Here is a 22,092-nt window from a genome sequence, read left to right on the forward strand (position 1 = left end):
TTACACTATTGCCTTTGAAGATTTACCCAACGTGTCCTCGGGAGTTTGTTTTCCATATCAAACCAGCGAAGTCTGAACTTACAAGGAAAGGATGCAGGACTGAACTGTGTGTAGTAGGCTACTTAATATTGAGGGAAAAGCACTAATCAGGGTGTGATGCAGTGGCGCAGTAGGTAATGCTGTTGTCTCACAGCAAGAATGTCGCTTGGTCACTGGCTCAAACCTCGGCTCGGCTCAGTTGGCGTTTCTGTGTGGAGTTTGCATGTTCTCCTTGTGTTTACGTGGGTTTCCTCCGGGTGCTCCGGTTTCCCCCACAGTCCAAAGACATGCGGTACAGGTGAAATGGGTAGGCTAAATTGTCCGTAGTGTAGATATGAGTGTGTGGATGTTTCCCAAAGATGGGTTGCGGCTGGAAGGGCATCCGCTATGTAAAAACGTGATGGATAAGCTGGCGGTTCAATCCGCTGTGGCGACCCTGGATTAATAAAGGGACTAAGCCGACAAGAAAATGAATGAATGAAGCCCTAATTAGAGAGGCAAATGTCTGCAGCCCCGCCTCCGTCTTCAGATGTCTTCGTTTTTCCCATCCACACTGACATGGAGCATCAGTGTTTTAAAACCAAAAACGGCCTCTTCAGCGTTTTCAAAACGCTACGTTATTGGGGCTCGAAAACTCTGGTGTAGTGAGAACGGGTGGCGTAACTGTAGCAAAACGTATGCGTTTTAAAACTAAAATGTATTAGTGTAAACAGGGCCTCAAGGGGGTCGCACACCAGCGCCGCTCAGCCCAGCCATGACTCAGGGCACTGTTCATATTTCTGCCGCACCACAGAGCGTCATCTGAATAGTGTCATTTTAAATAACATGCAAATGTGCACGTCTGGTGTACGATACTTCCAACTGTCATGTGCACGCTGTGTCGCGTCGCTGAGCGGCGTATCCAATCTGTGACCCGCTTAAGCAGATTGAATGATTGACAACAATTTAATTAAAACTAAGGTTTTTGATAATGTTATAATTTCATTTTTTCATTATTTAGGGTTTAGTATATAGGACTTGTTGCTGTTTTTCTGATTTTTCTTTGTGAATATACAAGTTGTGTTCAATTCATTAATGTTTACTTTTCCTTTGTTGTGAGACTGTGTGAGATCATGTGATCCAGAAGCGTATAAAAGATTAACATGCTGTGATCAATATTATCTGATGAAGAGTTAATAAATGTTTATTTTTGGAGATTTGGTGTTGCCACCATGTTACAGTGCTTTCAGCTATTTACTGTAACCGAAATCCAATTTTTACACAATATTATCCAATGTCACTTTTTGTAACAGTCTTAGTTCATCTGTGAAACCTGCAGTAAACAAACAGTTCAGTTCACTATGGTTTGGAACAGATCCTAAAATAGACATAAGTTTTATAAATGCTTCAATAAAGTCCAGTTCTTATCCAATATTTCACTAATAATACTCATTTTACCACATCTGTCGCTGTTGAGCAACACCGAGTCGGTGAGGTCAGTAAATACACACTTTTAACACACACTCAGAAGCCTTGACTGATGCACACCACCGCTACGCAAACACAAACTAATGCACAGCAGCACTGGAGCCACATTACAACGAAAACACACCAACAGCACGTCCACAACACACAGAGCCACGCGAGGTGACTGAGAGCGGGGGGTGAGGGGTGTCCCTGTGAAGGGTGAGTTACCTCAGTGCTCTGATCAGCCCTGGCAGGCACATGAATGGGCTTTTATTCCTGCATGCAATATATCAGAGGAAAAGGGTTGGGATTACAAAAACTACATCTCCCATGATGCACCTCAGCGTCCCACCAGCGCTCTCACAAGCACACACTCCATGTGTGGGTAGATTTTTTTTTTTACCTGTTTGTTTGGGCTTGGATGTAACTGCATGTCTGTTGTATCATATTGTAGCTTTTTGTGGTGGAGTTTGAAATCATAATGCTAATATATAAGGCTGGATGAAGTAACAGTGTAAAATTAGTGCTTACCAGGGGCCTCAGGTCAGGGTGCAACAGGAGATATCCATTACTGGTGATGGCAAAAGCATATCCGTGTATTCCTAGCTGGAAAAGAGAAGATAAGACTGTAAAAAAATGATCGTATTATCACAGTTTCAGATACAGAGAGTGTAAAATTGAACAGATTGAAATTGATTTTTTAAATCCAGACTATTATTACGCTGGTAACATCCTACCTTGTGTTTTGGGATGACTTTCATTAGCTCCTGAATGGGGATATCAGTGCCCGCGACGCCCAGCAGGATGCCTTGGTTTTTCTGAGGAGACAAAGATTTTATTTTTCGCACAGCATATGCATGTTAATTATGCGTATCTGTCTTATTTTTGACAATTTTTTTGAATGAAAATAAATTAAAGTGAAACATTCTTTGAGTGTGAGAGTGCACTAAAAGAAACATTAAGTAAAATCTGCTTGCAACATATTAGATTACATTTGTTGTAAAGTGTCCTGGAGTATCTTGTTATCAGGGTTGCCAGGTAAAAGAAAAATGTTCCATCCCAAGTACCGTCAGAAACATCCTTTGAGTGTCAAGGCTGGTTTATACTTCTGCATTGAGAGATCACTGTGACCCACGGCATCTGCCATGCGCGTAGGCATGAATTTATACTTCTGTGTGCTGTTTGTGTAGCTCTGCAAAAACACTTCTGTAATGCTAGCTGCCAATAGGTTTTTATGTTCCCCTGTGTCAAGCTTTTTATGGGTGTTTTGTTGTTTCTAATGTCTACCCTAATGTACAAGTAGCTAAAACTTCTGAGGTGAGAAACGGCGGACGTGCAACAATTTTAATCATAAGGTAAACACAAAACAAAAGTTTCCATCTAGAGCTACCTAATGGGACTCAACACTTGTAAACACTCGTTCCCTCGGGTTTGCGGCGCTCAGCACCAGCCACACTATTCAACACTACCAAGTCGCCCAATCACAGGGCTTGCATTACGTGTCATTGTGACATGTAGTTAAATTTTTTGAGAAGTGTGCGTCAGGGGTATGAGACTGCACAAAGGCTTCGCCGGACCATACGTGTGCACTTGACGCAGAAGTATAAATCAGCCTTTAGAGTGTACTAACAGAAACATTAAGTATAATTTTCATGCATTATATTCGATTCTATTTGTTATACTATTATTATTTTATTATATTATAAAATATTATTATTACTATATTATTATATTATATATTATTATATTTGTAAAGTGTCCTTGGGTATCATGTTAGCAGGGTTGCCAGGTCAAAGATTTTTTGAAAATTTCCATCCCAACTTCCACCAACCATGAGGCAGTTTTGCTCACTGGTGTGCAGCGGTCTTTGGGTTGCCAGGTGTGTTTTGCGAGATCAATGTGCATTAAGAAAGTTAGTTTAAGAAATTAAGAAATTTTTCATTTTCATTTATTTTTGAGAGAAAGAAACATTTTGGCAGACACGGCACATTATGAAAGTAGGCAAAAAACATAACATGCAACTTCATATTTTTCCTCACAACTGCATTTTTAAAGAGTTCAAATTGTGCAAGTGCGACCCTGACAACATTGCATGTAAGGGGCCTATAAATAAAATGATAGTCATAATAATAATTATTATTACTATAAAAAAGCAACTGATTGGTGTAATTTAGTTTGATTGAAATGTAGTTTAATAATATTAATATCAATATAGTTCCATATAGAAACTTTAAAACATTTAACTTATATTATTACTATTTTGCACTTTATTTTACTGGACTATTAAAATTACAATGTTATTACATATAAATATTTTAATTTCAAAGTATTACCTTTTCAAAAATACATTCATATTAATATATATAGTTATATACATTGACAACATTTAATATTTATCTAATATAATTATAAGATTAAAATAGTAACAATTCCACAAGGAAGTTTTACTTTTAATACATTACTCACTCTTTACAATAATGTTTTTATTTTTCTTACATTAATGTATTTACTAACATGAACTAATAATAAAGAATGCTTGTACAGCAATTATTAATCACAGTACAACCGAACGTACTAATGCAAATAATAACATTTGAATTCTTGCTTGTTAACATTAGTTAATGCGCTGTGAGTTAACATGAACTAACAATAAAGACTTGATTACCATTAACTAATGTAAACAAAGATGAATTAATACTGTAAAAAATGTATGCTTCATGGTTACTTCATGGTAGTAAATGTGCAGTATGCAAGTCTGACACCCAGTGGTTGAACTAGGTATTGCACTCCTGGTTCAAAACAAACGCAAGCGTAGGTTGCCAGATTGACAACATCAACAGGAGTGTGCCTGACTATTGAATGTAAAGGATGATTTAAGTCGTATTCTAATTAAAAGCAGAATATCTGACTTCAGCATTGTTTTTCAGATAAACAAGAATGTTCACTTAGCATGTTTCTTAAATATCTGGAAACATGTTATGGTATTTTTATCCTTTAGAGGAGTCAAAAACTTACATACAGCACCTTTACTAATAAAATCCTATTGTTAAGTATGACCAATAAATTAATGTTGTCCAGTTAAAAGCGTATATCCAAGCTTAAAACTTGACAGAACAACAAATCATGTCACCCACACAAACAAACTACTCACCGTTTCATTCTTGGTGCTAAACACAGGCATGGCCACTGTGGTCATCGGGTTTGGACCTTTATTCTCTCCAAGCTGCTGACAGATCAACACAAGTCTTTCAGATTTAAATTCACACGAACGTTGGAGAAAAATGCATCCAATAAAGAGTTTGGATGAGCATTAATCTCCAGAGCCGGATCACACGCTCACATTGCGTTGTCCTACCGGCCTTCAGGATCAAGGAAGTTGCTGCGATATGAAATATTCAAACCAACGTTTTGATTAATGGCCGTGCGAGGTGTAGACAAGTGAAGGGTGATCTGGTGAAGATGGTTCATCTTTGGAGCTGAACTGTAAGCTCAGCTGCGGGCACGATGAGGGCTGACATGATTTAACGCATGAGCTCGCTGAAACTAGGTCTGCTATTCCCTCACCTCAGCCTTATGTGTGTGTGTGTCCATTATGCATGTTTTACAGTGGCCCTTCAGAGGATTCTGCTGTTTGTGTTTGTTACGGAAAAAAACACTGGAGGAAAACATTGGAGGAAAAATTATCTAAAAATCAGCTAGCATCATGGTTTTGTGTCCTGGTGAAAATATTCACTGAACAAAATCTACAAAAAAATATTAAAAGGATAGTTCACACAAAAATTTTAATATGGTCAATATTTTACCATCCTAATGATATTTTTAGGGGAACAGTGAAACATAATTTTTTTTAAATGGGAGTTGTTAAGGCCCAAAAATGACTGCATTAATGTAATAAAAGTGGTTTATTAATGGTTTTATAATAATACTCCTTTAAAGTGATTTTGATGATATATACAGTTGAAGTCAGAATTAATAGCCACTTTTTGAATTTTTTTTTTCTTTTTTAAATCTTTTCCAAATTATGTTTAACAGAGCAAAGATATTGTTACATTGTGTTTGATAATATTTTGTCTTCTGGAGAAATGTCTTATTTGTTTTATTTCAACTAAAATAAAAGTGTTATTAATATTGTAAACACCATTTTAGGGTCTAAATTATTAGCCCATTTAAGCTATATTTTTTCTCGATTGCCTACAAATAAAACACCGTTTTACAATGACTTGCCTAATTACTCTAACCTGCCTAGTTCACCTTATTAACCTAGTTAAGCCTTTAAATGTCACTTTAAGCTGTATAGAAGTGTCTTGAAAAATATCTAATAAAATATTATTTGCTGTCATCATGGCAAAGAAAAAATAAATCAGTTATTAGAAATTAGTTATTAAACTATTATGTTTAGAAATGTGTTGAAAAAAAATCTTTTCTCCGTTAAACAGAAATTGGAGTAAAAACTAAACAGAGGGGCAAATAACTACATACATACATACATATACATACATTATATATATATCACTTATATATATTATATATAAGTCACTTTTAAGCCTTTTGAAATGTCATACAATAGTTAAGAATTTAACAATATATACACCCCTCACAAATCTCTTTTAAATAAGAAGCTATACAATATTATATTTGGGCATACAGTTGAAGACAGAATTATTAGCCCCCTTTTGATTTATTTTTTCTTTTTTAAATATTTCCCAAATTATGTTTAACAGAGCAAGGAAATTTTCACAGTATGTCTGATAATATTTTTTCTTCTGGAGAAAGTCTTATTTAAGACTTAAAAGCAGTTTTTAATTTTTTAGCCCCTTTAAGCAATTTTTTTTCGATAGTCTACAGAACAAACCATCATTATACAATAACTTGCCTAATTACTCTAACATGCCTAGTTCACCTTATTAACCAAGTTAAGCCTTTAAATGTCACTTTAAGCTGTATAAAAGTGTCTTGAAAAATATCAAGTAAATATTATTTACTGTCATCATGGCAAAGATAAAATAAATCAGTTATTAGAAATGAGTTATTAAAACTAATATGCTTAGAAATGTGCAGAAGCAATCTTCCCTCCATTAAGCAGAAATTGGGGGAAAAATAAACGGGCGCTAATAGTTCAGGGGGCTAATAATTCTGACTTCAACTGTATACATTAGATTAGTCAGTATTAAAACCAAATCTGGAGCTTATCTAACAAACGATAGAAACTTCATCAGAGTGTATAAGAATTCACTTTTAAGCCATCTAATTTTTAGGTGAACTGTCCCTTTAAATTGTGTTCTAGAATGTAAATTTAAGCATCATTAGTTTCGCTGTTCTGGCAGATTGGCAGTTTGGCATCCAAAAAAAAAAAAAAAAAAAAAAAAAAAAAAATCTCCCTCAGTCCCACAGAAGAGGCTTTTACAGTCTCTTATTCTGCCTCACATCAGAGAGCTCAAAAAAAAAATTTCTCGAGCTCAGTTTGAGTTTTGTCCAACATTTGTTCAGCCTCCTCTCCGTTGCACAGAGCACTGGAGGTGTATCCTGTAGGAGCCAAATTGAAATCTGTGAATTAACCTTGTGATTCCCCGTTCCTCTCCTTCCCCCTCTCTCGGTCTCTCTCTGCCTCTCTCACCCCCTCTGCTCCAATGTCAGTTTTATTACGGCTTTAGGAGATAAAAGCCAATGATCCACAAAATGATGAATGGGGTGTCTCAGTGGCCAAGATACAGCAACACACACACACACTCCAGAGAACAATTCCCAACACCCTGTGCCTATGCCTCCGAGTATCAGAGTCAAAGTGTGTGTGTGTCAAAGACGAGTGGGTGCGAACACTTGAGTGTATATATGTGTGTTTGTGTGTGTATATATGAGCTGTTCTTATCAGAAATGGAATGGCAGAGCGGACGGTGTTGCAGTTCTGGACATACCCAGCAGAGTGAAGCCAAACCCTATCTCTGACCACATCTCGCCCTCTCTGGCTCTTTTTTATCTTTGGCTCTCTGGATCTGCCTGCTGTAGCACTCTGCACCACATCCACGACCAAGAACTAATAAAACCTTTCAGATTCCACAGACGGAATGCTGAAAGCTAATTACGATGAGGAAATGCTGCAAGACACCAGTGACAGAATGGACACAAACAGGCTCTGTTCCAAAACCCAGTCAGCTGCCCTGCTGACTACATAGGCAGCATTCCAACTAAGTGAATGACTTGAAACATTCTATGTCGTATGTAATACAAACATGATTGCGATAACCTCCATTAAACATAAATGTACAAGATATATTAGGAAACTTTGCTATTTTTAACAGGTTTAACTATTGTAGTTATACATCTCAGTATGTAAAAACTTCATACTGTATATAATCTACAGTGTTTAAACTCACTAAAAAAGGTGCAAAAGCTGCCACTGTCATTACTATCCTTTTAAAAGGCTTCTAATTTGTAAGATACTAAAATGTAACATCTAATATGTAACAAATATTAGTTGTATGATTGCCTCCAACTGTAAGCTCTAGTATAGAGTAGGTACATTTTGGCTACTAATCCGTAATGTTTTGTACTAAAATGTAACATAAGTACACTAGGTACTAATATTTAACATTTGTGCATTAAAATGCAATAACTAGATACACTTTGTCTACCTATCTGTAACATTTATGCACAAAAATGTTACATCTAAGTACACTCGCTACTAATCTGTAACATTATAGTAAAATGTAACAACTACAGTAGGAACACTTAGATACTAATGTTTAAAATGTATGCATTAAAATGTAACATCTAGTTATACTTTGGCTACTAATTTGTAACATGTAATAAAATTTAACATATGTACACTTGGGTAATAATGTTAACATTTATGCATTAAAATTTAACATATGTACACTTGGGTAATAATGTTAACATTTATGCATTAAAATTTAACATGTGTACACCTGGGTACTAATGTTAACATTTATGCATTCAAATTTAACATCTAGGTACACTTTGGCTACTTAGATGTTACAATTTAGTACATATGTTACAGATTAGTAGCCCAGTTGTACCTAGATGTTACATTTTAATGCATGCATTTTAAATATTAGTACCTAAGTGTATCTAGATGTTACGCGTTAGTACAGAAATGTTACAAATTAGTAGCCAGTGTATTTACATGTTATGTTTTAGTACATAAATGTCACATTTTAATGCATAATTGTTAAATATTAAAACCGAAGTGTACTTATATATTACAATTTAGTACATAAATGTTACAGATAAGTACACTTCGTTTTTAATATTTCACAATTAAGCATTAAAATGTGACATTTATGTACTAAAACATAACATGTAATTACACTGGCTACTAATTTGTAACATTTCTGTACCAACGCGTAACATCTAGATACACTTAAGTACTAATATTTAAAATATATGCATTAAAATGTAACATCTAGGTACAACTTTGCTACTAATCTGTAACATTTATGTACTAACCAGTACATAAATGTTACTGCAACATTTATGTATTAACATCAAAGTACGCTGGCTAATAATCTGTAACATTTATTAACTGAAATATAACATCTAAGTACACTCGCTACTAATCTGTAACATTATTGTAGTAAAATGTAACATACTGTAGGAACACTTAGATACTAATGTTTAAAATGTATGCATTAAAATGTAACATCTAGTTATACTTTGGCTACTAATTTGTAACATGTATGTACTAAAATTTAACATATGTACACTTGGGTACTAATGTTAACATTTATGCAAATAAAATTTAACATCTAGGTACACTTTGGCTACTTAGATGTTACAATTTAGTACACATATGTTACAGATTAGTAGCCCAATTGTACCTAGATGTTACATTTTAATGCATTCATTTTAATTATTAGTACCTAAGTGTATCTAGATGTTACGTGTTAGTACAGAAACTTTACAAATTAGTAGCCAGTGTAATGTAATGTATTTTTTATTCAATGCCATGTCAGCAACCAAGGCTATTTTCATGGCAGGAATCTTTCAACAATAAATATACAATTTAAAAATCAACAAACAAAATAAAACATAAATTAAATAAGATTTTTGTGTTAATACATGATAAAAATTCTAAAATCTTTTCTGGTTTCACTTTGTTAAAAATGTCCTTCAAAGAGTTCATTTCATAAAAAAGGCTTCTGGAATCAGTAAAAGCAGGACAGTCCAGTAAAATGTGTTTTGCAGCACAAACACTGAGTAGGGTTTTCACCTTGGAGCAAAAAACCATGTGTTATTCTCATATGCCCAATACGACATCTGGTAAAAACTACTTGATCAAATCGATTGTTAAAATGTCTTAAAATTCTGTGTGAAATTTCAGGTTGGATTTCATGTAGTTTATTGTTTTCTAATGCATCCCATTCCTTTTGCCACTTGTTTAAAATGTAAGCGTTGATAAAAGGTTTCATCTCTGATGGAGGAATTTGGCATTTGTTCACTACTTGCTTTAAAGCATCTTTAGCAGCTGTATCAGCTCGCTCATTGCCTGAAAGTCCGACATGTCCTGGAACCCAGCAAAAAATGATTTGATAAAACTGATTTTGTAGTTGGTGAACTTTAGTTAAAATATTATCAATCAAAGGATGATCATTCTTTGTAGATACAATAACTTGGAGGCATGATTTGGAGTCTTTAAAAATAATAGATTATTAGTAGCCAGTGTGATTACATGTTATGTTTTAGTACATAAATGTCACATTTTAATGCTTGACTGTTAAATATTAAAACCGAAGTGTACTTATCTGTAACATTTATGTTCTAAATTGTAACATCCAAGTACACTTCAGTTTTAATATTTAACAATTAAGCATTAAAATGTGACATTTATGTACTAAAACATAATATGTAATTACACTGGCTACTAATTTGTAACATTTCTGTACCAACGCGTAACATCTAGATACACTTAAGTACTAATATTTAAAATATATGCATTAAAATGTAACATCTAGCTACAATTAGGCTACTAATCTGTAACATTTATGCACCAACCAGTACATAAATGTTACTGCAACATTTATGTATTAACATCAAAGTACGCTGGCTAATAATCTGTAACATTTATGTACTAAAGCTTTACATCAAAGTAGACTGGCAATTAATCTGTAACATTTATTAACTAAAATGTAACATCTGAGTACACTTAAGTGCTAATATTTAACATTTATGCATTAAATGGTACACCTTGGCTACTAATCTGTAAAGTTTTATGCACTAAAATGTAACGAGATACACCTTGGCTACTAGTACACTATTTAAGAACACTTGCTACTAATCTGTAATATATACAGACTAGACTGTAACAATTTAGGTACACTTTGGATACCAATCTGTAACATCTATGTACTAAAATGTAACATCAAAGTAAACTTGGGTATTAATATTTAACATTTAAGTGCTAAAATGTATCATCTAAGTTCACTTGCTACTAATATGTAACATTTATCCATTATAGTGTAACGTCTCGGTACACTTTGGCTACTAAACTATAACATTTATGTCCTAACATCAAGGTGCACTGGCTTATAATTTGTAACATTTCAGTACTAAAATGCAACACCTAGGTACACTTAGAAATGAATAATTAACAGTTATGCATTCAAATGTAACATATAGGTACACTCACTACTAATTTGTAACATGTATGTACTAAAATGTAACATTTAAGTACACATAAGTTCTAATATTTAAAATGTATGTGGTAAAATGTAACACCTAGGTACACTTTGACTACTAATCTGTAACATTTATGTACTAAAATGTAACATTAAGGTACACTGGCTACTAATATTTAACATGTATGCATTCAAATGTAACACCAAGTTACACAATGGCTACTAATCTGTAACATTTAGTAGACTTCAAATTGACATATAAGTACACTTTGTGATTATACTGTATGTAACGCATTAATAAGTAAATTTTAATACAATTTAGGTACTAATTGTTGTAATTTAGGTACTAATACAACCAACCTTTAATCCTAATACATACAATTTAGGCACTAATATGTAACTGTAGTATATACATAAATACCAATGGCAGCTTATGCACCTTCCAGTGAGAGTATACATAATGTTTTTCCCGGAACATGTGAATCTTATGATGGTTTATTCACTAAGCTTATTGCATGCTTGATAATGCGCAAACTGTAGAGTGCCTCTTATAAGAAACAGTGATTATCTTGCATGTGCCCTTAAAATGCTGCCTCCGTAGGCAGCTCGCTAGGTTTGGGAACAGAGCCACAGAGACACCGGTTACGACTGTTACCTTGTGCGCCTGTGCGAGCTATAGGGACACAGGGAGAAAAATAATATGTGTCATTGACATGTGCTCACGTCTACACACATACAAGAGACACACTGCACGGTGTGTGACCTGATCTGCTTCTGAGTGCTCACTGAATGGAAGAGTGTCTTGATGAGACCTTCAGGGAGTTAACCGAGCTACTAATGAGGACTGAGTTGTATTTTATGAAGGCGACAGTAGACAACACATACATTAAGAAGAGAAAATAATCAGATTTTTTAGACAGCAAACCCTTTACAAAAATGTACCACAGTGGCATTCATTTCTAGAATAATTCCATAGTTACTTGGTACAGTTTTTTAGTCAATAATTGAAATAAATCCATAACATAGCATGGGATCTTCCTCCAAAAAAGTGTTTCTTCCCAACAATTAGCTATTTGATGATTGTGGTGATTTAGAATTAAAGAGTGGCATCTCATTTTAGCAAAAACTATGTATTTTTGTGGTAACTATGCTTCGTATTGTACAGTTTTGTAAAGGAGCACAGATGCTGTATGTACACAAACAATGCAAGCATGACTATTAATACTTACTGCGCTGTCGACGTAGGCCTCAGTCCACACTGTGTCATGTTCGTGGTCGATAACTTTAGGTCTGCTCATCACATGTAAATACCGCATCACATTCTCCTGAACGTCAGCCAGTGTGGAGATCTGACTAAAGTAACCTGCACAACACAATCCACAGGACACACACATGTAATCAGATTCATCTTACTGCTTTTATTGAAGGAAAAAATTGTATTACAAATAATATATGAATATAATTATATTTATAGATTTTAATACAAATTTGTGAAGAAAAAATATAAATTATGTATAGAAAGTATCGTCAATGCACCGTGATGCACCAAGGTATCAAATTGAACCGAATCAATGGCATGATAATTGGAACCAAACCGAACCATGAGACCAGTGTAGGTTCACACCCGTATCATTTTTATTACATCGTTTCTTCTTTTCGGCTTAGTCTATTTATTCATCAGGTCACCACAGCGGAATGAATCGGAAACTTATCCAGCATATGTTTTACTCAAAGGAATTTCATTTTTATTACAATAATAAAAAATTATAATTTTTCTTTCCATTTTTAAAAATGGATTAAAACATAAAAGTTATTATTAAATTGAAATAACATTCAAAATATAACTGTTGATTAAATAAATCCTGAATCGCACTTGCCCAAAACAAAAAACAAAACAAAAAAAAAAAGGTACATTTTGTCTAACAATTTATACAAGACCTCTATATATACTTCATTTTTATACTCAATGACTGTCACAATATAAAACAAACATTATATAGAAAGTTTGCCATATATATATATATATATATATATATATATATATATATATATATATATATATATATATATATATATATATATATATATATATATGTATACTCTGTAAATACAATACATATTTAATTTAAATACTGAATTAACTATTCATTAATATTTATTCAAAACTATTGAAGTAACACATTTTAACAGTATAATTGCACTATTATCATTTTTAGAACGCTAGCAATCTTGTTCTTTTCACCCACATTTCTTTTTATTTTAAAAACTAACCAAATAAAAATTCTGCATTCATTTACTTTTTTGTCATGAAATATAATAATAATAAACTATTATAAATACAACAATAATAAGCTGATTATTAGATACATTCTCGACCCGTACGACTGTGTTGAAAATGTGCATATACTGCAGAGGCTCCAGGTGCAGAGCTACAAATCCTCAGCATGCTGTGTGTGTGTGTGTGAGCGCTTCTCATCCCGCGGTCAGTCATGCGTGGCGTGGGCACATGGGAGTGATCAGTGCTGTGCAGCCACAGGAGCCGAGCTGACAGGAAGAGTGATTTAGGCTCAGTTGACCTTCGACCTCTGCATGTCAGCTCTGCCAGTTGAGCCAGTTTCCGTCACAGTTTCTGCCATCAAGCACTCAAAACCCCCTCCAGCACAGCACAGCTCAGCTCTGGAAGACGAACGGATGCATCCGTGCTCCAAGAAAGCCCGGCCAGGATAATTAATTAACTAATTAGCAAACATTAAAATGGAATGTAAATCAAATTCAGCATGTCATTTAGAAAATCATCCCCAAAAATAAGAAAAAGAAAAAAAAAGAAAAGCCAACCTTTATTGGCACACGCCATCCATTTTAGGTTATCAGCAAATGCAGATTCACGGCCAATCAGGTATGGGAATATACGGACCTATGGAGAAAAAGAAGAGAGTTTGATTTGTGCTGAATGTGCTGCAATTCTTTTCTATTTTAAAAGTTAATGTTCAAGATAAGGGTTAAAAATAGAATAGAATAATTAGAGTTGTTAAAATGGAATAATTTAAACAAAAAAATGCAACATCAACAACAACTACACTTAAGAAAAAAATCATCGTAATAAAAATACTTTGATCATACCATTTTTATCATAATAATTATAAAAATAAAAAAAATTTCCCTCCTTTTAAGTGGATTAAAATGCAAAAGTTTTAAAATTATATTTTAAAATGAGTTAGTTAAACTGAAATAACATTCAAAATATGACTATTGGTTTAATAAATCAATAAATGCCTTGGTGAACAAGCTAAATTATATTTATATGAATCTCACTTGCCCAAAACATTACGCAAATGTATGCTTAAAAATAGAATAGTACAATTAACATAGTTAAATATAATGATTTAACAAAAAAAAAATGCAACAACAACATCAATAATAATACATAAATTAACTCAATACACTTAAGAAATAAATCAATATATAATTGAGTTAATAATATAAAATAATAATAACATACTTGCTTATATACTTTTAGTGTCCATCAACACATTTTGAAAATATAAGTTTTATAGTTTTATGAGTTTTAATAAGGTGATGCATTGGCGCTGTGGGAAGCGCTCTCGCCTCCTAGCAAGAAGGCGGCTGGTTCGAGCTTCAGCTGGGTCAGTTGGCATTTCTGTGTGGAGTTTGCATGTTCTCCCCGTGTTGGCGTGGGTTTCCTCCGGGTGCTCTGGTTTCCCCCACAAGTCCAAAGACATGCGCTATAGGTCAGTTGGGAAAGCTAAATTGGCCATAGTGTATGTGTGTGAGTGCAAGAGTGTGGGTGTTTCCCAGTGTCGAGTTGTGGCTGAAAGGGCATCCGCTTCGTCAAACTTATGCTGGATAAGTTGGCAGTTCATTCCTTTTAATAATTATTAACCATGATTCCCTGATTTTAGAATACAGTTTAAGATTTTTTATTTGTTTTTAAAGCTAAATGGTCTTGGCCCACCTTATCTCTGAGCTGATACACCCTTATAAGCCCACTCGATCTCTCAGATCAGCTGATCAGCTTCTCCTGATTGTGGCAAAAACAAAGCGTAAGCTTAGAGGCGATCGTGCTTTCACTGTGGTAGGTCCTTTAGACTTTGGAAGGATTTGCCGCTGCTCATTAGAGAGGTGGAAGACCATGTTTTCACTTAAATCAGCTCTTAAAACTCTCTTTTTTTTTGGTTTGCATTTGACACTTGAACTGGTTATTTTAATCTATTTGCCTTTTTGGTAGTTTAGCTATATTTTATGTTGCATTTTATGTATTTTATATACTATTATGCTCATTTTGTTGTATATTTCTGTATAGCGCTTTTGCTCACTTCTGTGTTTTGAAAGTGCTCTTTAAATAAATTTAGACTTGACTGATTTTAATATGAACTTTTTGTACTAAACCACTTTTTTTGGTTTGTACTAAACCACCCAACAAATGGACCGATCTTTGCTTCTTAATAGGGGTGTGACGAGATCTGGGGCTACGAGATTTCTCGTAGAGGTGAAAAGTAGTCTCATAAGTTGTGATCTGATGCTATGATGGAACATGAGGGTGAATTTAGCACTAAATTTTCAAAGCAGGATTGGATTTAAACTGCACATACCTACAGTAGCAACCCGGGCTGCCTTTGTGTTGCGCGTCACTCGTTTGCTTAGGCGGGTGTGAACCGTTTTTTTCACCGCTGAGTTCAAAAGTTGCCACATCCAAAAGCAGAGGCTGCTACAACTGCTGCTACACAAATTAACCACGGCTCGTAACCATGCAATGCAATGCAATAGCACTTTAGATATGCTGAAAGTCATAATCGTCGTAAACACAAATGGAATTAAGACATATAGAATATTCTTATTTTAGTCAAATTATTGAAGTCAAGTGCGGTACAAACATGTAAACTCCGTAATCAAACTATTAATGTCGTGTAGGACTTTTTGGTTCCACTTTGTGACAGGAAAAGCATACACACACAGCTTATTGACACTATTCTCTGCACCTATCGATTCAGTAAAAGACCACAGATGCACACAGAGAAGCCAGTCAGTCAGAGTGAATGACTAAATCATTATTAAAATAGAAGTAAAATAACATTTATTAGAGGTTGATTTTTTTTTTAAAAAGCACCTAAATAGTTTTGCATTTTGTGATTTGTTTTTTTTTAGTTGAATAAATATATTTCATCATTGAGGATTTCTTAAATATTAGGTAAAAGTCTCATCTCGTCTCGTTCTTGTGAACCCAACCTTGTGTTTTGTCTCGTGGAGTAAGCGTCTCATCACACCTCTACCTCGTACAGTACAAAATATTTTAAATAAAATAATATGTATATTTTAAATAATATAATCCTTTTCCCCCTTTAGCTTTTAACTTTGCAAGCTACAATTTCAGATCCTACATATAAACACTAAAGGCATCATGCTGGTTTCTTTTCATCCCTTTGTTTGCCTTTGTTTCTCCACGCTAAAAACACACATGCAGCAGATCGCTGAATTTAAAGCAAAGAATCTGCTTGTTTCCCACAATGCAATTTCCCAGCGTCGGGGTAAAAATCTGATTACTTGATTACTCATTGGAAAACAACTGCTTAGATGCATTTACTTAATTACACAACTGATGTAACAAATCAGCTAGAAAAATTGTTCGCCATATGCTTTAGGATTCAGTTTGAGACTTCTAGCAGAGACATGCACGAGCACTCCGAGTGACAGCCATGATCAATCATCAAAACACGCCAATCGGCTGATTTCAGCTGATTTCACAGTTTTTTGTGTCTGGCATAAAGAAGCACTTAGAAAAAGTGCTCATTTATTGCTGTTTATATAAAATATTTTAACATTAAATTACTAATATATTAATAAGATTACATTTAATATAATTAGTTTAGTGTTTAATTTAGTTTAATTTAGTTCATTTTTTAGAAATAAAATAAAATTTTCATTTATTATTATTCAGTTTAAATTTCTGTAAAATAATAATTTAGTTACAAACACTTTTGTAAATGTGTATTTTTATAAAACTTATTTTATTATCTATTTTAGTACTTATTTACTTTATTATTTTTTATCATTATAATTATATAATTTATCATTATTTTATATCCCATTTATCTTAAGTATAGAAAAATATTTTTACATTTTACTTTAATAACTTAGTAGTTTCAGTTCAAGCTCACACTAAGAAAACAGCTTTTTTGCTTTTCTTTTTTCTTTGACTTTAAATAGGCAAAAGCAAGCTTGTTAAGCTTTATAAAGTTTTTCTTTGTCGAGTTAAATAGTTTAAAAGCTTTGTAATGTTTCGAAATGTTAAACAATTTAGTCAGTACTTTTCTCATTCTGTATTTCTTAAGTCTCATTTCTTATGCTTGGTTGGAACAAATACTGCTTTTTAAAAACATAATTAAAACATTTAATACATTTTAATAAATAATAATTACTTTTCTCCTTCTGTATTTATTTATTTTCCTTTCCGCCATATACAGTATAAATATTAATTTGGTTGGTATAAATACAGCATTTCCATTTTTAAAATAATTTAATTATAAACATTTCTTGTATTTTCCCAAATTTTGTATTTGTTTCTTCTCCTTTGCTGCATTCATTCATTCATTTTCTTGTCGGCTTAGTCCCTTAATTAATCTGGGGTCGCCACAGCGGAATGAACCGCCAACATATCCAGCAAGTTTTTACGCAGTGGATGCCCTTTCAGCTGCAACCAGTTCCTTTGCTGCATATACAGCATAAATATAATGTTTTAAAAATTTGTAATGTTTAGTAATTTTCTTTGTTGAGTTAAACAGTTTAAAAGCATTGTACAGGACAATTTAATTTAAACAATTCTGTTTTCCTCTTTCTCCTTCTGCAGCTCTGAAGTGGCATGTCTTTTAGTTGGAATAAATACAGCTTTCAACTGTTTTTTAAATAATTTAAATATTTTTTAAAACATTTCTTGTTTGTCTTTTTTCTTCTTATGTATTTCTTTATTTTCCTTTCCCCCATATACAGTATAAATAGGATGTTAACATGTTTTCAATGTACATATACATTTTAAATGTTTAGTATTTTTTTGTTGAGTTAAACAGTTTAAAACTATTGTACAGGACATTTAAAAAAATGTAAACAATTTATTCAGTATTTCAGTCTTTTGCTTGTTTTTCTCTTTTCTCCTGTATTTCTTCAGCTTTGTTTCTTTTAGTTTTGTTGGAATAAATACAGCCTTTTCATTAATTTACATTTTTTATGTAGGTTTTAAAAATAGTATTTGTCGAGTTAATCACTTTAAAAGCACACAATACACTTAATTTATTCAGTCTTTTTTTCTCTCTCTCCTTCTGTATTTTTAGTTTTCTTTTCTTTTAACCTTGTTGGAATAAATACAGCTTTTCCATCTTTTTTAAATAATAATTTTTAAAACATATCTTGTTTTTCCTCCTTCTCATTCTGTATTTATCTCTTTTCCTTTCCTCCATAAACGCTTAAAATGTGTTGTTGAAATGTTTTTTTTTTTGTTTTAACGTTTAGTACTTCTTTGCCAAGATACATAAACAGTTTTAAAGCATTGTACAAGAAACTTAAAAAAAGTTAAACAATTTATTTTGTTTTCCACTTCTGTATTTCTTTCTTTTCCTTTCCCTATTTTACAGTATTAATATGTTAAAATCTATTGTAAAAAAAAAAAACTATATACTTCTGTAAATGTTTGTATCTGATTTTTTTTGCAACAATCATTAAATGTAGATTTTTTTAAGAATATAAAAATCTATTTAAAAAAGACATTCTACACAAAACAAACAGATATATTCAATTTAAAAAAAGATGACGTTCAGGCAAAAAGGTGTATCCTACAATATTTTTACATTCCTTTTATTAATTTAATTAGTGCACATAAACAGTGTCTCACAATACGGCGTCGTAAACTCAACAATTCGATGTTCTTTGCTTTGCTCGCTCATTTTTTCTCCCTCTCCTTTACTCTCCAACCCTCCATTTCTCAGTACATTGCTCCTGTCTCCCATGTATAAATGGTTTTTGATTTCAACCAATACTGAGCAGTTACACCACAGTGGGCCAGCAACTCTACACACACACACACACACACACACACACACACACACACACACACACACACACACACACACACACACACACACACACACACACACACTTTCTGCAGGCAGTAAAAGGGCATTTCTCCTGCAGCCGTTCAGGCCATGAGACTCAGACTTGCACACAATCCCAACACAGGCCAGGAATATTCGCTTAACATGTATCCTGAATGCTTTATGAACACATCTGCTAGTGCAAACCACGCAAATACTGGTGCACAGGGTCAATCAGGTGACTGATTCAGCACAGCCAAGGGCAGGTACATGTGCAAACCCTCCAAATCAGTTTATTCAACACCACCACCACCCCAATGTATGAGGAGTGTGTCAAATAAGCTGGCGCTGTCAGCAATTCAATATACATTAACAGAGTTTTTCACACAACCACTGCAGGAGCCAAACACAATTGCTCAAAATGTCAAAACGCTCTCAAAAGGGAATTTTACACTTGTGCCGGGGTGAGAAAGCAATCAGAAGTAAATCTATAAAGTAAGAGAAAATACACTGTACTTAGGGAGGAAACGAAGCAATACGCTTGGAAGAAATAATGCTGCTCTTGTTCATACATATCAGGTGCGCTGAGACAAAAAAATGATTGATTGAAATTGTGAATAAAACTTGATTCTATTGTCTTTGCTACAAGCTCTTAATAAATGAATAACTGAAAATGATGCATAATTACTAGTGCTTTTTACGGAGACCAGGAAGGGACGTGATGGTGGGGGGGGGGGGGAATGGGTGGAAGAAAAAAATTAGGTGAGACAAAAAATAAATAAATAAATAAATAAATAAATAAATAAAATGGGTGGGAGAAAGAAAAACAGAGTGATGGAAAATTATATATATGTGAAGTTTTTGCGTTTCCTCGCAAAGATGTTTTTCCACAAACACTTCCTGTTCACTTCAAACACATCAACCCTCCTGTTTTTGCCGGGATTCTCTCGTATTTTACCATTCTATCCTGCTATCATCCTATTCTGAAGTATTTTCCCATATTTCTCTTATATTTTTAATTTTGAAAGAACATTAAAATTAATATAAAAATATCTGCATTCACTTTCTTTCCCTAAAACTGTGTGTCAATCATCTTCATATATATACGGGAGAATCCCAGCAAAAACTGAAGGGTTGACATTCATGAAGTGAACAGAAAGTATTAAACCTGAGCACCCAGAAGAAAACCCACACCAACACGGGGAGAACAGGCAAACTCCACACAAAATTACCAACTGACCCAGCCAGGACTTGAACTGAAAATCGATGTGGTTAATGGTGATTAATTTTTAGCCTAGCACTAATTTAAATATCTATTTAACAACATTGTTTTGTATAGTTTTGTTTCAATTTCTGTGTATCACATATAAATAATAATATCAATCTTTGCCCAGCACTAAAAATGAAATATAATCAGGTCAAACCCAAATTTGATTGCCCGTGCGATTAACAAAAAAAATAATAATTTAAGGCAAACTTATTAGACCTCTTTTGACATTGTTTTTCTTTTTCAAATATTTCCATAGTGATGTTTAACAGGGAAAGGTATTTTACTAAAGGATTTCTGTTTGTTTGTCTTTTCAGGAAAAATCTTATTTGCTTTAGTTTGGTTGGAATAAATCAAGCTTTTTATTTATTCACCGCCAACTGTTCCAGCATATGTTTCACACAGCAGATGCCCTTCTAGCTGCAACCCAGTACTGGGAAATATCCATACACACTCATTCACATACATACACTTTAGCCAATTTAGTTGATTCAATTCACATATAGCGCATGTCTTTGTCTGTGGGGAAAACCGAAGCACTCGGAGAAAACTCACGCGGAGAACATGCAAACTCAACACAGAAATGGCAACTGGCCCAGCCGGGAGTCGAACCAGCCACCCTCTTGCTGTAAGGTGACAGTACTAACCACTGAGCCACCATGCCACCCTTATAACAATGATGTTTTAAAAATATCATATAAATTCTACTCATTTTAACACTGAACACTGACACCATAAAAGCGTACAGCAGCTCACCTAAATATAATTTCATTCATTCATCTTCAAAACTTTTAACACTCTTCTTCCACTTCTATCAAATTAATAATACATTTTAATTTTTTTTATTATTTAGTAAATGTGTCAATAACAAATATTAACGTTTTGGCATTTATTTAATGCATGGTCGATACCTTTAAACTGAAAAATGTGTTTACGCATGGAAAAGCAACTTTTTAATCAGTTTTTATCTTACCTTACGTTCAGGCCAGTTATATTTGGCGAAAACATCATCGTACATTTCAGTGGCTCCATCTGTTATCAGCATGATCGCCTGACTACATGAACTTCCACGGCCCGTCTGATTAATCTGCACAGCGAGAGGCAGAGATAAGGAGACATGAGAACCAGAGAGAGAGAGAGACTTTTCATTATGAGACTTTGGTTCGACATTCAGAATAAACTAACTCTGTGTAATAGCGTAGTGAGATTCACAGGCACCTGAAATTTAACAACAAAATCTATTTTAGAGGGGACACCAAATAAACTAGAAAAGCAAACAGGAAATTGTCTTGCGGTTTCGGCATCTGAATTATCAGCCTCTGACAGATCGCTCATGTACTGTGTAATGCTTGTGAGAAAAGCTGTAGCTGAAAGTGGGTTTATGCTGTATTATAAAAAGTTTGCTGGATGCTAGTTTCAGCCTCAGACGTCACGCTCACAGCCCAAAACACAGACTATAAATGAATATTAGAATAAAATAAACGATTTTTTGAATAATTTTTATGTTTACAGCTCTTTACAAAACATCCAAATATTTTCTTTGAGGCGATTTGTGGAAATAAAAACATCATGCTGGCCTGTTATTTAACTTTTTTTTTTATGCCCTTACACA

At 33.7% G+C, this 22,092-nt stretch overlaps 1 protein-coding gene across 7 annotated transcripts in view; it reads right to left on the reverse strand.

Moving 5' to 3' along the window:
• cacna2d3 (calcium channel, voltage dependent, alpha2/delta subunit 3) overlaps window positions 1-22,092 on the reverse strand; it is an 86,886-nt gene that overhangs the window by 28,518 nt on the left and 36,276 nt on the right. For 3 of the 7 annotated variants that reach the window (XM_073917004.1, XM_073917002.1, XM_073917000.1), the window contains 6 exons: window positions 21,454-21,567; window positions 13,953-14,031; window positions 12,347-12,480; window positions 4,637-4,708; window positions 2,223-2,303; window positions 2,017-2,091 (listed from right to left, as the gene is read on the reverse strand). In XM_073917004.1, the coding sequence (XP_073773105.1) occupies window positions 2,017-2,091; window positions 2,223-2,303; window positions 4,637-4,708; window positions 12,347-12,480; window positions 13,953-14,031; window positions 21,454-21,567 (555 nt within the window). Of the gene's footprint in view, window positions 1-2,016; window positions 2,092-2,222; window positions 2,304-4,636; window positions 4,712-11,772; window positions 11,791-12,346; window positions 12,481-13,952; window positions 14,032-21,453; window positions 21,568-22,092 lie in introns of all 7 variants that reach the window. The other 4 variants (XM_073917003.1, XM_073917001.1, XM_073916999.1 and 1 more) reach the window with 2 other exon arrangements.

Source organism: Danio rerio, chromosome 11 (genome assembly GCF_049306965.1).
Source record: "Danio rerio strain Tuebingen ecotype United States chromosome 11, GRCz12tu, whole genome shotgun sequence".
NCBI lineage: Eukaryota > Metazoa > Chordata > Actinopteri > Cypriniformes > Danionidae > Danio > Danio rerio.